The sequence below is a fragment of the Triticum aestivum genome, chromosome 4D (assembly GCF_018294505.1).
Source record: "Triticum aestivum cultivar Chinese Spring chromosome 4D, IWGSC CS RefSeq v2.1, whole genome shotgun sequence".
Lineage (NCBI taxonomy): Eukaryota > Viridiplantae > Streptophyta > Magnoliopsida > Poales > Poaceae > Triticum > Triticum aestivum.
The window spans coordinates 473945951-473958101 of record NC_057805.1 but is presented as its reverse complement, the minus strand read 5'-3'; the positions used below and the strand labels follow the sequence as shown (position 1 = coordinate 473958101).

Here is a 12151-nt window from a genome sequence, read left to right as displayed (position 1 = left end):
GATACCAGCCTCCCATTGCAAGAGCTTCTTTAAAATTTATACTTGGGTGTATAAGCAAATGGATCTCCGGCAGTGAAAGTAAATGCTAAAAAATAACTTTTTTTTTGAGACAATGCTAAAAAATAACTGAACCGGATCTATCCACCAGCAGTGAAGGTCAATGAGATCCATCATACCAAGTCTGGTCCACAAGTATGGGACTTTGCATTTTTTTTTTGGAAGGCAGTGGTTGTTTCTGACGTATAAAACCGCTCGAGAAGCCCCAAAAATCTAATCCTACCCGTTGTTTCATTCGGCCCAGACTAGTCTGAAGTGGGCCATAACATCCGCCCCCGATAGCCCATGGACATCCCCTTTCTCTGCTCTCCAACCGGACGACCTCCGCCTGCCGAAACAGAAACGAAAAAACACTGCCCAAGTTGCTCGGCGACTCGGCGCTTTCCCTTTTTCCCCTCGAGCGCCGGCGCCGGCGCCGGCGTGCGGCCGGAAACCTCCATTGCTCCCCGCTTCGACGTTTTCCTATTCAGCGCTGCAAGGTCACCTGCCGTGGGATGGCTGGCTTAGGCGACGCCGCCAAGGAATACATCGCTGGATCCGCTGCAGGCGTCGCCCAGGTGGTCGTCGGCCACCCTTTCGACACCGTGAAGGTAATTCTCTTTCCTCTCTTCTCCGCTTCCTTTTCCGTCCATCTCTTGCTGATTGGTGCGCCTCGCTCGCCGGGTAATTTGATCTCTTGTGCTCCAGTGCTTTGGTTGTGTTTCGTATGCTATATGCTATGCCCGCAGCGTTGCTGTTCGATCAAATGCCTGTTAGGGATAGACTTCGTAATGCCAAAAGGAAACACAAGCGAAGTTGGACATTGACACAGCTTTTAAAACCAGAATTGAAGCCCATTACACATAGGTAAACAACTAGTGACGAAGAACTCAAGGAATTCAAGGTATTGGGTTCATAAGCCAAATCGAGCCCAAGTAAAGCTCCTCAAACGGGCCTAAAATTGCTGTTGCTAAGAATTTAAATGAGAGGGGGTATTGACAGGTAATTAGATAATGACTGCTGTTGTTACTAGTTGCTGCTACAAGATTGCAAGTGCAGTGTTTGGTATTACTTGCTTGAGAATACTTTCTCATCATTCCCTTTATCTGTCTGTTATGATCGTTCTGATGATGAAGTATGGAGAAATACCTGTAGGTAATTTGGTTGATATTACCGGCTTTTGAGTGCGCTTAGAAATACCTGGCATTAGTCGTGTTCAATTCCGAATTCAGCTGGTTGTACTTTCCGTCTTCTAATTCGACCGGGCATGCATACCTTCATTGATTCAGGACATGCCAAGCTTTTTATCTTCTTTGAGTTTGTATTTTTTTTTATGTTTGCACAGGTGCTACCTAATAAAACACTTCATCCAAAAATGATCATATCCATAGGATCTTATTGTTTCATTGTCTTGACTTAATTCTAGGATTTTCTGCTTCACAATTAAACTCTTTGGAGTCCTGACCAGTTGTTCATTAACTCATACCGTCATACAGTAGTGTGTTTTCCTAATGGTGGCGTTGGAGATTTTTGAGGCATACTAAGCAATGTTACATTTGTAGTTTCCAAACAAGGCATTGCTCCCTATAGAAAGCATGGTTGCCATGAGGTCCATGTTCCAGGTGTTTGTGTCACTTTATGATTTGTCTCGCTGCCAATGGTATGCGAGGTGATACTGGCAAACTGGGAAATTAATTGCACTTCTTTTGTTGTAATTAGGATACTCCGCAAAAGTAGTTGTTTATGCCAGTGTATGAGAATGCCCAGAATATATTTTTGTTTTCCTGTGCATATACTAGGAAAAACTCTGCAGTTTGGATGGAATATATGTTAACCATTTTCTTTATATTTTCCCCCATGTGAATTCAAGATAACTTTGTTCATCAATAGGTCAAATTGCAAGCTCACAACACCACGGCTCACGGAAAGGTCTACAAGAATGCATTCCACTGCACTAGTAGGATACTGGTTGATGAAGGAGTAAGCCCCTTCTTTTGTATGTCTCACTTTAGATTTAGTTTGTACTCAGTATTACTCAATTAATCGAGTATGTTGCTTTTATACAAAGCACCTGGTGTTTTTCTAGTCCTACATATACATGTTCTGTTCCATAGAGAACAAAATGAAATTGGCAACTGTTTTCAGTTAACAGTTCATGCTAGGAAAATTGCCTGGACTGCATTGTGTATTCATCTGACTATTATCAATTGAAAGTACGATTTTATGGAGACTCATTTAATATAGTCCTCTAATACATGACTAGTTTACGAAGCTAAGGAAATTACAAACAAATCAACTATCTTATGACAGCATTTTCATTGCATCTTTCAACTAGTTAGAACAATTTATTAAAGGATGAGCGGTCATCATTCATCTTGTTAACGGATCAAATTACCATTTTTCTATGGAGTTAATGCTAGGCACAATTTTAGAACCTACAGGTACTAAACTGAAAACCGCAATAGATTAGTTTATCTACATTTTTGATAGGATACAGTTTTATAAACATATTACTGGAAGTTTATTGTATTGATTATTTTCCATGACAGATAAGAGGGTTGTATAAAGGCGCGTCATCTTCATTTATTGGTATAGCACTTGAAAGCTCCCTTTTTTTTGGCACATATGCACAAGCCAAACAATTACTACAGGTAATTTTTTTTTCCTTTGGTATACCAATTACAGGTGGAATGCAAATGCTTCTGTCAAGGCCTTATCTTAGTTATTAAATTAGTCTGTTCGTTTTAATTTTAGGGAAAATCTGAGGATTGTAAGCCGCGGCTAAAGGTAATTATTCCTTCTGCTGCCTGCAGTGGAGCCCTGATCAGCTGCATCCTTGCTCCAACTGAGCTGACCAAGGTCAGTCCTGCATCAATCTCCCTTTTTTAGAGTTGTTAGCAAGTACACAGCAGGAGGCATGATTCAGGTGACATTTAATGATGTAATCTCAAGAAATCTCCAGTGCAGAATGCAAGTTCAAGGGAAGGATGTGATGTATGCGACCCAGTACTCCAGCCCTCTAGATTGCGCTGTGAAAACACTGCAGCGTGAAGGGGTGAGCTTAATGGCCTTCTGCAAGCTCTTCTACATTGTGTCTAGTCTAAGGATCTATTATTATGTTACAGGTTAGGGGTATATTTCGTGGTGGTTTAGCAACATTGTACAGAGAGGCAATTGGCAATGCTGTCTTCTTCTGCACTTATGAGTACAGCCGATATTGGATGCACAACTATATAGATTCTCGGCAATTTTCTAGCAACAGTGGCTTAGTTGTGGCAAAAGATATCGGGATAGGAATTATGAGTGGTGGCCTTAGTGGGATGGCTGTAAGTATATCATAATCTTTCAAGTTTATTGTAAGATACGTTTTTCTTCAATTTGACTAGTATTTCACTCTGCAGTTCTGGACAGCTACCCTGCCAATGGATGTTGCCAAAACGATTATTCAGACAGATCATAACCCTCAGTCGAGCCGAAATCCGTTTCGGGTTTTAAACATGGTACATGCCCTGCGATGGTTCACGATCTTCTGTTTTCGTTAGATAGATATATTGCCTTTGCTTGACCATGGCCGCTATGCCTGAAATGCTGCAGGTCTATAGGAGAGCTGGTCTGGCTGGATGTTATGCTGGTCTTGGGCCAACACTAGCAAGAGCATTCCCTGCCAATGCAGCAGCGATTGTTGCCTGGGAGTACAGTGCTAAGATTCTTGGTATAAGGCGTGAGTAATGCGAGGGATACGATGCTTGTGGCGATATTTACCTGCTTCATTCCCCCACAAAAGTCAATAAGAAAGTCAGGAAACTAATCGTTTTTCCTGGACTGGATGGTATTTATCACGATGACAGCAAAAAAGGGCAAAGTGGCTCTAGTTTGTGCAGACATGAGTCTGATCGCGGAGGTTATTGGGGAATGAAGCAATTTGCCATGTTTTCATGATTAACTGCTCTCACCTTGCTTGCTGTTACTACTACGGAAATCATTTTATGGTTTACGAGTTAGGGTTTTCTTTGAGAAGTACAAAGTTAGTACAAAGTTGAGTCACTTATTTTGGGATGGAGGGAGTATATGGTTAGTGTTCTGTGGTTGGAATGAAAGTTGGGATTTTCAATAATAAGTACTGTATCTGTTAGTGTTCTATGTGATTGAAAGAATCATTTTTATCAGACGTTTTAGACATTCAGACACTGTTGAAAACAGTACACGGCAAGCTGTCTGAAACGTCTTATAAAAACAAACGGAGGGAGTATTATTGTTCGTTCAATCTAAACTACTACTCCCTCCGTTTCAAAAAGAGAGGGGCCGATCATGAAGTGAGTACCAAGAAGTGTTCTCATGTCATCGTAAACAGGATGATCTCACAACAGGCTGAAGTAGGCATGAGCGACTATTGTTCAGTGCTCATATGTAGTCATACTTTTTGTGCAATACCATTTGCAAGTGCATTATAAGTCAAAAGTCACTCATCAAATGCACCCACCTCTGATTATGTCACCGTGCTTGATTACGGTCGCCTTGGTAAATCAAAAGTCAAAAGTCACTCATCAAATGCCTCACCGACTCACCGTCCAGAACAGACGACATGAATCTACGCTCGTGAATCATGCTGCCATAGGCGCAAAAACGAAGAGTACATCATCAAATTCATCTAGCTCACACAATGCAGGTGAATTTTGGAGTGAATTGTGAAAAACCACCACATTGAAGCGTAGGTTTGCAGGGAAGACTCTTCTACGAATTTGTGCCAGAAAACACTGATTTTAGTCCTAATCTTTTGCAAAAAACACTGATCAACCGTTTTATGCATTTTAACCTGGATTATGACATGTGGGGCCCTGGTATTTTTGCATAGTCACCCTTCAGGTAAAAGTACAAAACGCAATCAGCTCCTTGTCGCCGGCCTGCAGCAGAGGCATCGGCGCTCATGGTCCTCGTCGCCAGCCATGGCCACACCGTCCAGAGGGGGGGAAGAGGTTGGCTCATCGGCGTTGGCCGGTGGTGCCGCATCTGGCGGTGGTGGGACGAGCACCAGAGGACGAGGCGGTGGCTGGTTCATGCACGCGGCAGCGCTGCTGGCTTGGAGTCGCCATGCGCTTGGTACCGTCGGCCACCACGCGCTCACCGTCGAGGACGCTGCTTGTTGCAGCTTGCGCGCCGCCGTCGCTACTTGTGCCGGGCTGCGCGGCGCTGCTGGTGAATTTGGGCTGCCCAGAGAGCAGAGCAGCAGCACGCCGGCCATGGCTGATGGGTCTCGTCACCGGGAATGGGAGCAGAGAGCACGGCCGCGGCACAAGCGCATCCTCAAGGCGCAGGCGAGCCTGCTCTTGCTGGCGCGGACGCCGAGCAAGGGCGCCAGAGGTTGAGCCCGAGGCGCGGCGCGCAACCCGCTCGGCGGCGGTGGACGCGAAGCCCCTGCTGAACTTGGCGGCGAGGAGGGCGCTTGTGTCTGCTCCGGCAGGTCACCGCACCGGGCGGTCGCGTAGACGAGCCCTGTCGCCGCCTCCCGCCGCGGAGTAACGCGCGGTCCGGGTGGCCTACCTGGAGCAGCTGCCCCGACCACCACTCCGCCTCTAGCGCGCCGACCAGACTACCTCCTATCGCTGCCACCCACGTCCTGTGCCACCACGTGCCAGATCCGGCCGGGTCCGATGTTCCCCGCCTCCACAACCCACGTCCAAGGACGGCCTGCGCCAGGATCCGGCGGGCCCAGTCTCCACCACGCCTCGTCCCTCCTCCTTCCCGTCAAGGCGGGTCGAGCCGCGCGTCGGGGTCGTAGCCGGGAAGGGAGGTGGCGGCGCTGGGAGGGCGGGGGCGCGCCGGGAGGGAGGTGGCGGCGCTGGGAGGCGGGGGCGCGCCGGAGGGAGGTGGAGGAGCAGGGATAGGGTAGTTTTTCAGGGGAGAATTTTTTTAGGGAGGGGAGGGCGTTTTGGCAAAAAGACCGTTAGCCACATCAGCAAATGGTGGGCTCCATCTGTCATAATCGTCATCAAATGGGCTAAAGCCATCAACTAGTGTTTTATGCAAAAGATTAGGCTAAGAATCAGTATTTTCGGGCACAAATTTGTAGAAGAGTCTTTTCTGCAAACCTACGATTCAATGTGGTGGTTTTTTGCAATTCACTCTGAATTTTGCAAGGCAGAAACATGACATCTACTCCCTCCGTTCCTAAATATAAGTCTTTATAGAGATTCCATTAGGGTGACTACATATGAAACAAAATGAATGAATCTACACTTAAAATGCATCTATATACATCCGTACGTGATTCATAGTAGAATCTAACGGAGAGAGTAGCTCACACAATGTAAGGTAATTAACCGTCGTTAGCGATTAGTAAGCAGCATTCCGCCTATCATCACCAAGTCGTTGTAGTATAGTGGTAAGTATTCCCGCCTGTCACGCGGGTGACCCGGGTTCGATCCCCGGCAACGGCGTTGTTTTTTTCTTCTCACGCCTAACAAATTTTGCATTTCTCTGTCCGCAATCTGTTTTGGTCAAAATTACATTCTTGCTCAAAAATCTCTCCTCTAATAAAAGAACACAAAGCTCAGCAAGAGCATCCTCCTGCTTTCTGCTCCTGCTGCCCAGGCGCGCCTGAGCCTGCTGGCCCGGAGGCGGGCCTCAGGTTGATGTCCACCATGTCCTCCTGCTTCGCCGACGAGAGGGCGTCCATCCCAGGCAGGGACGCGGCGATCGTGCGGAACAGAGCCTGCAGTCAGCAGGGTTCCAGGTTCCGCGGTCAGATGTTTGGCTGGAGAAATGTGGAGCTGCAGAATGCTTCTGCTTGCCCAAGCGAAGTGAAAATAAATTCTTCTACATTAGATAAAAGAAGTTGGGAGAACCTTGATGTTGAAGCCGGCCTTGGCGCTGGTCTCCATGAACAAGGCGCCGTGCTCCTTGGCCTTGGCCTCCCCTTCGTCCGTGGGCACTTGCCTGGAGGCGGCAACATTCAGGTGAATAAACGGAAGAAAATGAATCGCCAAGATTGGCGCAATGTGGCTTTCGCCACAGAGGTTCAGGGATATGTATAATGTACGTACCTCTGGTCAACGAGGTCTGTTTTGTTTCCGACGAGCACGATCAGCACATCTTTGCCTCTTGCCGTGTTCACCTCATCGATCCACTTCGATGTATGAAGAAACGATTGCGTGTCTGCAGAAAACAATGGTGTGTATGAGGCCGTCAGTGTACGAGGATGATGCATGCTGGCATGCTTTCTTCATATCATCAGATACAGTTCTGTGGTTGAAGATGTCACTGTGACTAAGTACCCTCAGATGAAATGGTTCAAACTGATTCATCTATATGTCCGCTCAGATTTCATTAGTCAGTAGCAAACAGTTTGAAAATAAATTTCAGATTGGAACACTACTTTGTATTGCAGTACAAATTAGCTAGATATTCTGCTGGCGAGTATTTTGTAATAACAGGCAACTTGCCAGTTACATCGTAGACGATGACCGCGACAGAAGAGTCTCTGATGTAGCTTGGAATCAGACTCCGGAACCTCTCCTGCCCAGCCGTGTCCCTGCACATTTTCACAGTTACAAACAACTATGTCACCCTTCGAGATTTTCGCATTTGACATGTGCAAGCATGTTTCCGGCATCTCAAGTCCTCAGGGAAGGGGAAAAATATTACTGGTATCTCGTATGTGTTGTTTTCGCAATGTGCCAGGCATAATTTCAGGACTTACGGTTCAGGTTTCTCTAAAAGAAACAGTTAAGAACTACACCCTGTGTTCCTAAATATAAGACGATTTTGCAATTGAAGTGCAAAAGCGTCTTATATTTAGGAACAAAAGTAGTATTACAAAATTATCTAGATTTTGGAAACACAGAAATATTCTTCTTGAAAAAAATACGGTGATAAAAAGAAGAAGATTTGGAGGCTTTCCCAATGTCGAAAATGACAAGCAAGCATGGATGCGTCAGAATTTAGAAATAATTATCCGGGCATATGCAGCACAACTGAATTAATTTTACAACTATAACAAGGCAGCTCAACGATGAACGATCCCTCCCCCAAAGGAGGCTACCAAAAGGAAACTAGTATTGCATACCATAGCTGCAGGCGAACCGTGCGGTCCTCGAGGTACATGGTCTTGGAGAGGAAATCGATCCCGATGGTGGCCTGCACACAGAGTCACAGCAGACGGTCAGAATTTGCCAATCGTACGAGGTTGGGGCGATCGATCGGGAGCTTTGCAAATCGAATACTAGAAAGGAGGGAGGGAGGGGGACCTGGTAGGTGGCGTCGAACTTGTCGTACATGAAGCGGGTGATGATGGCGGTCTTGCCCACCGCCTGGTCGCCGAGGAACACCAGCTTGTACTTGGCCAGCGCCGACACCGCCGGCGCCATGGCTAGCTTGCTTGCTCGGCCCGGAGCTAGCTCGTCGGGCGATCTCTTCTGCTCCGAGTTGGACGCTCCCCGGAGTGATTTGGATCGAGTCGTGGAGGTGCGTGCTCGACCGGGTTTGGACGCGTGAAACCAGTGGAAAGGGGACGGAAGAAGAAGAAGAAGGCTTGCTTTGAACGGAGAAGGGGAGGAGGCGACTTTGGACGTTTCCGAAGCCAGCTGGGGAAGGAGTCCCGTGTGTTGACGGGCCATCCGTCCATGCAAATACTACTGCTCCTTCAAAGTTTGTATTCTTTCTTGGAACTTTCTCTTCCTTGGCCACGAAGTACATAAATCCAAGCTAGTAATTGGTGCGTTCCAAAAGGGGGCGACCTAACTGCAACAAACGTTTGCAGTTTTGTCGACTCATTTGCCACGTGTTGTTATCATCGACGTCTTGTTCTTCTTTTGAAACATCACCTCCTCTGTTTCCTTAAACGGGAACTGCGCATGTTCGCCATGGTAACAGCCTGCTTTTGTCCAGATGGCAAAGCTCAGTGGCCGAGCCAGCATTAGGGTACATGAGGGTCAGGCAAGTCGATGGAAAATCACACGTCCAGTGCGACGATGTAATAGTTCTCTGCTCCGAGGCTGTAACGACGTACGCAGCTAGGTTTGTACTATTACTCTAAATTTGTCTACGGTGGCTAAAAGATAAAAATAAACATCAATAATAATTTCATCGGAACATAACCTAGCGGCAAATACCCTTTCAATATATATTATCATGCAAATGCCGAAGCGAGTCGCCTACCTTTCTATTACAGAAAATTTACGGAACTAAAGTCATCCAACTATACATGACACCAACAACATTTGGCAGGTTGTGCAACAAATACCCATCACTAATACAAACCGGGCCTAGTTTAAACCTCGACATCTAACCACTCCTCATTGGCAACATCACCCTCGACAACCTTACTCATCGATCGCCATGTGAAGATCCTTTGATCAAATCGCCAATAGTTTGGAATAGTGGAGGCTGATCGATGACACCCGGACACTTGAGCATGTTGGTGATGTCGTCCAACCGCGGCGGATACCCCCGGATCCCTCGTTTTCTTTTAACATAACCAAACGATATCTCCGCTCCCCATATCTCCATGTGACAACATACATGGAACCTCCTATTTGATAGCCACTGCATAATAGCGTCCTGGTGGGCAGGCCCATGCTAGCGCAATGTAGCGAGCAAGCCTGTGCTTTTTTGGGTTTCTATCGCTTTTATTAATTTTTCGTCATTTTCCCATTCGATTTTCAAATATATTTTTTGAAATATATTTTTTCAAAAATGCATGGGAATGATTTTCGAAAAAATATAATCATTTTTGCGGAAAGTAATTTTAAAAAATTACGAAAATATTACAAAAGTGAACTTTTTATTTTATTGAACATTATTTAAAAAGTAAAATATTTCTTTTGATAATTTTGAGTTATTCTTAAAATATTTTTTAATACTTGAAAAATACAACAATAAGATTTAGAACAAGACAGGAAAATAAAAATAGAAACGGACCGGAACCTTCTAGAATGTTCCTATAACAGTTCAAAACCGAACAGTAAGGTACTGGGCTGCATGGGCCGGCCAAGATCTGTCGCTAGCTGGCTTGCCATGTGCCCATGTGTGATTTTAGTCGCACAGAGCATGTAATAGAAAATGCCAACATCCATCACCGGTGGCAGACTGCTTCCCGCGAACTCCGACTACTCTAGTGTACCTAATCGAACAGTATAACTCACTAGATCAGTTTTGGGAAGGTTCCATGGTGTTCGTATGGTTTTAGAACGTTTCATGAGTTTTTCTTCTTCTTTGTTCCTATATGTTTTTTATTGTTTTGTCTCCTCTTTTTTCCCCCTTACACACATGTCAAAAAGATTGTACATTTTTTGTATACATGGGTATTATTTTATTAATAAATAATTTAAAAAAGTTATATACATGATGAACAATATTTTTCAAATTCAGGTTATAAATATTTATATTCAATTAATAGTTAAACATTTTCAAATACACGTTTGAATATCTTGTTAGTGGTACGAAATATTTTAAAAAATCACACGAACATTTAGATTGTGCTGCCACCTTCGATCTATATTAATTATCACTGATTTAGTGCAACTTTGTACTAAATCTGCAACAATAAATATGGCGGAGTGTGTAATATTTGGAAAAAATTGCACGAACATTTTTAATAGTTCAAAACTTTAAAAAATATGTGGACATGTTTTTACATTGTATAATTGTTTTCAAAAATGTCATTGACATATTTTTAATTGCATGCTTGTTTTTGTAAATCTCACAAGCATTTTTTAAAGTCATGCCACCATTTGTTTACATTGGATGAACATTTTGTAAAATGTCAAAAACATATTTTGGAGACGTATGAACATTTTCAAGTGTCACTATTTTTTTTGAATGATATGAGCATTTTCAAAAAGTTGAATGAGAAGTTTTTTTTTAAAACTGCAATGGATGTTTCATAAGATAAAATATAAGAGAAATCAACAGGACTTTTTTAGGGGTAAAAAAACCAACAAGACTTGCGCTAGCAAGCCAACGCTCCTTTGCATTGGCCCGCCGCATTTAGGAAGCGCGAGAGGTGAACGAATTCCTTCGGTTCGGGCGTTAGAAATAAGTGGGCTTGGCCCATTAACAATTTCTGAAATCTCATAGTGGCCCATGTGTAAAATAGCAAGTGATGGCTCTAAAGTTTAGTCACACCAAAGAAGTTGAGGAGGTGTGAGACCTATTTTTATAGTGGATTTATCCACCACTCTAAGTGGTGTGTTAAGGAAAGAAATAGGTGACCACACGTGCTCGCTCGCCTCGCCTGGTCAGGTTGGGCTTTGGTCGGGGCCGGGGCGCAAGCCACATGCACTTGAATGGTCCGCCGAAATCCGGTCTTTTTTGCATTACATGGGCGCAACTTCCTTTTGTCGCTCCTCCAAAAAAAAACTTCCTTTTGTCATTTTATTTTTAATGTCTTGGCATAAAAGTTGATTATTTCTTGTTCGGTAACTATACAAATTTAAATCCAAGTCGGTTCGAGATCGTGATCGCAACATGATACCGCCTTTGGTTCTATTATATATACTGCTACCGGCCACAGTCAAAGACACATCGAAAACACTTAGGGTTTTGCCTCATCTCGCAACTTGCGCAAACGCGGTCTACTCCATCCTGAACACCAGCGTGCAGGAGAGCGGGTCTCCAAAATCATTCCTCCTTGCGATCTTGCACCGAAAAGAGGACAAATTAGGTTTTTGGAAAGCGCTCCACATGACTGCTCAAGTTCGTTATCACAGGTCATTTTTCGTCCAAGCCAGGCGGTGTTACTCATTGTCGTCTCCATCGCCATTGCCAACATCATCATCAACAACACCACTCCCCCAGCAGCTAACGAACAATACGTCCATCCACCGTGATTCGTTAAAGTCTCGATGTATAGTTTCTATTTCATGTGCGATGCTACTGCATGTTTTCTTGTTCATCTAGTATGCTAGACTCTTGCATGATATTTTTATGTGTTAGTACGCGCCGCAAATGGGGCAGCTATACCTTGCTTCAAGCGAGTCCGATAGAAGACTCGCCTGAACGAAGGTGCTAGATGGGCTGACCCAGGCATGGGGGGGGGGGGGTGGTCACAACCTCGTTTTTTCATGTTTTTTTTTGCTTTCCTTTTTTTACCTTCGTTTATACATCCAAATATTCTAAA

General features: G+C 44.6%; 2 protein-coding genes and 1 non-coding gene across 3 annotated transcripts; 2 read left to right on the top strand and 1 right to left on the bottom strand.

Moving 5' to 3' along the window:
- Positions 1-365: 365 nt before the first annotated feature.
- LOC123098744 (mitochondrial arginine transporter BAC1) lies at positions 366-4202 on the top strand. Its single transcript, XM_044520812.1, has 8 exons — positions 366-647; positions 1927-2016; positions 2586-2687; positions 2791-2895; positions 2999-3091; positions 3162-3362; positions 3438-3536; positions 3631-4202. The coding sequence occupies exons 1-8, from the start codon at positions 552-554 to the stop codon at positions 3763-3765; spliced, it is 921 nt and encodes a 306-aa protein (XP_044376747.1). The 5' UTR covers positions 366-551; the 3' UTR covers positions 3766-4202.
- A 2043-nt stretch (positions 4203-6245) lies between these two features.
- LOC123098743 (ras-related protein RABH1b) lies at positions 6246-8388 on the bottom strand (the record flags this gene model as incomplete). The annotated part of the gene is given in 6 exon segments (XM_044520811.1): positions 6246-6745; positions 6879-6969; positions 7077-7188; positions 7476-7564; positions 8099-8169; positions 8280-8388. Coding segments are annotated over 6 exon segments (634 nt in total), but the record flags the coding sequence as incomplete, so codon positions are not given.
- TRNAD-GUC (transfer RNA aspartic acid (anticodon GUC)) lies at positions 6399-6470 on the top strand. The gene has a single exon. It is a non-coding gene; the product is annotated as a tRNA-Asp (tRNA).
- Positions 8389-12151: the final 3763 nt, after the last annotated feature.

Excerpts from the sequence above, each read along its gene's own strand:
- LOC123098744 (XM_044520812.1), top strand. The coding sequence starts at position 552 with ATGGCTGGCTTAGGCGACGCCGCCAAGGAATACATCGCTGGATCCGCT. Across the intron at positions 648-1,926 it reads ACCCTTTCGACACCGTGAAG|GTCAAATTGCAAGCTCACAA; the intron begins GTAATTCTCTTT and ends GTTCATCAATAG. Across the intron at positions 3,537-3,630 it reads CGTTTCGGGTTTTAAACATG|GTCTATAGGAGAGCTGGTCT; the intron begins GTACATGCCCTG and ends GAAATGCTGCAG.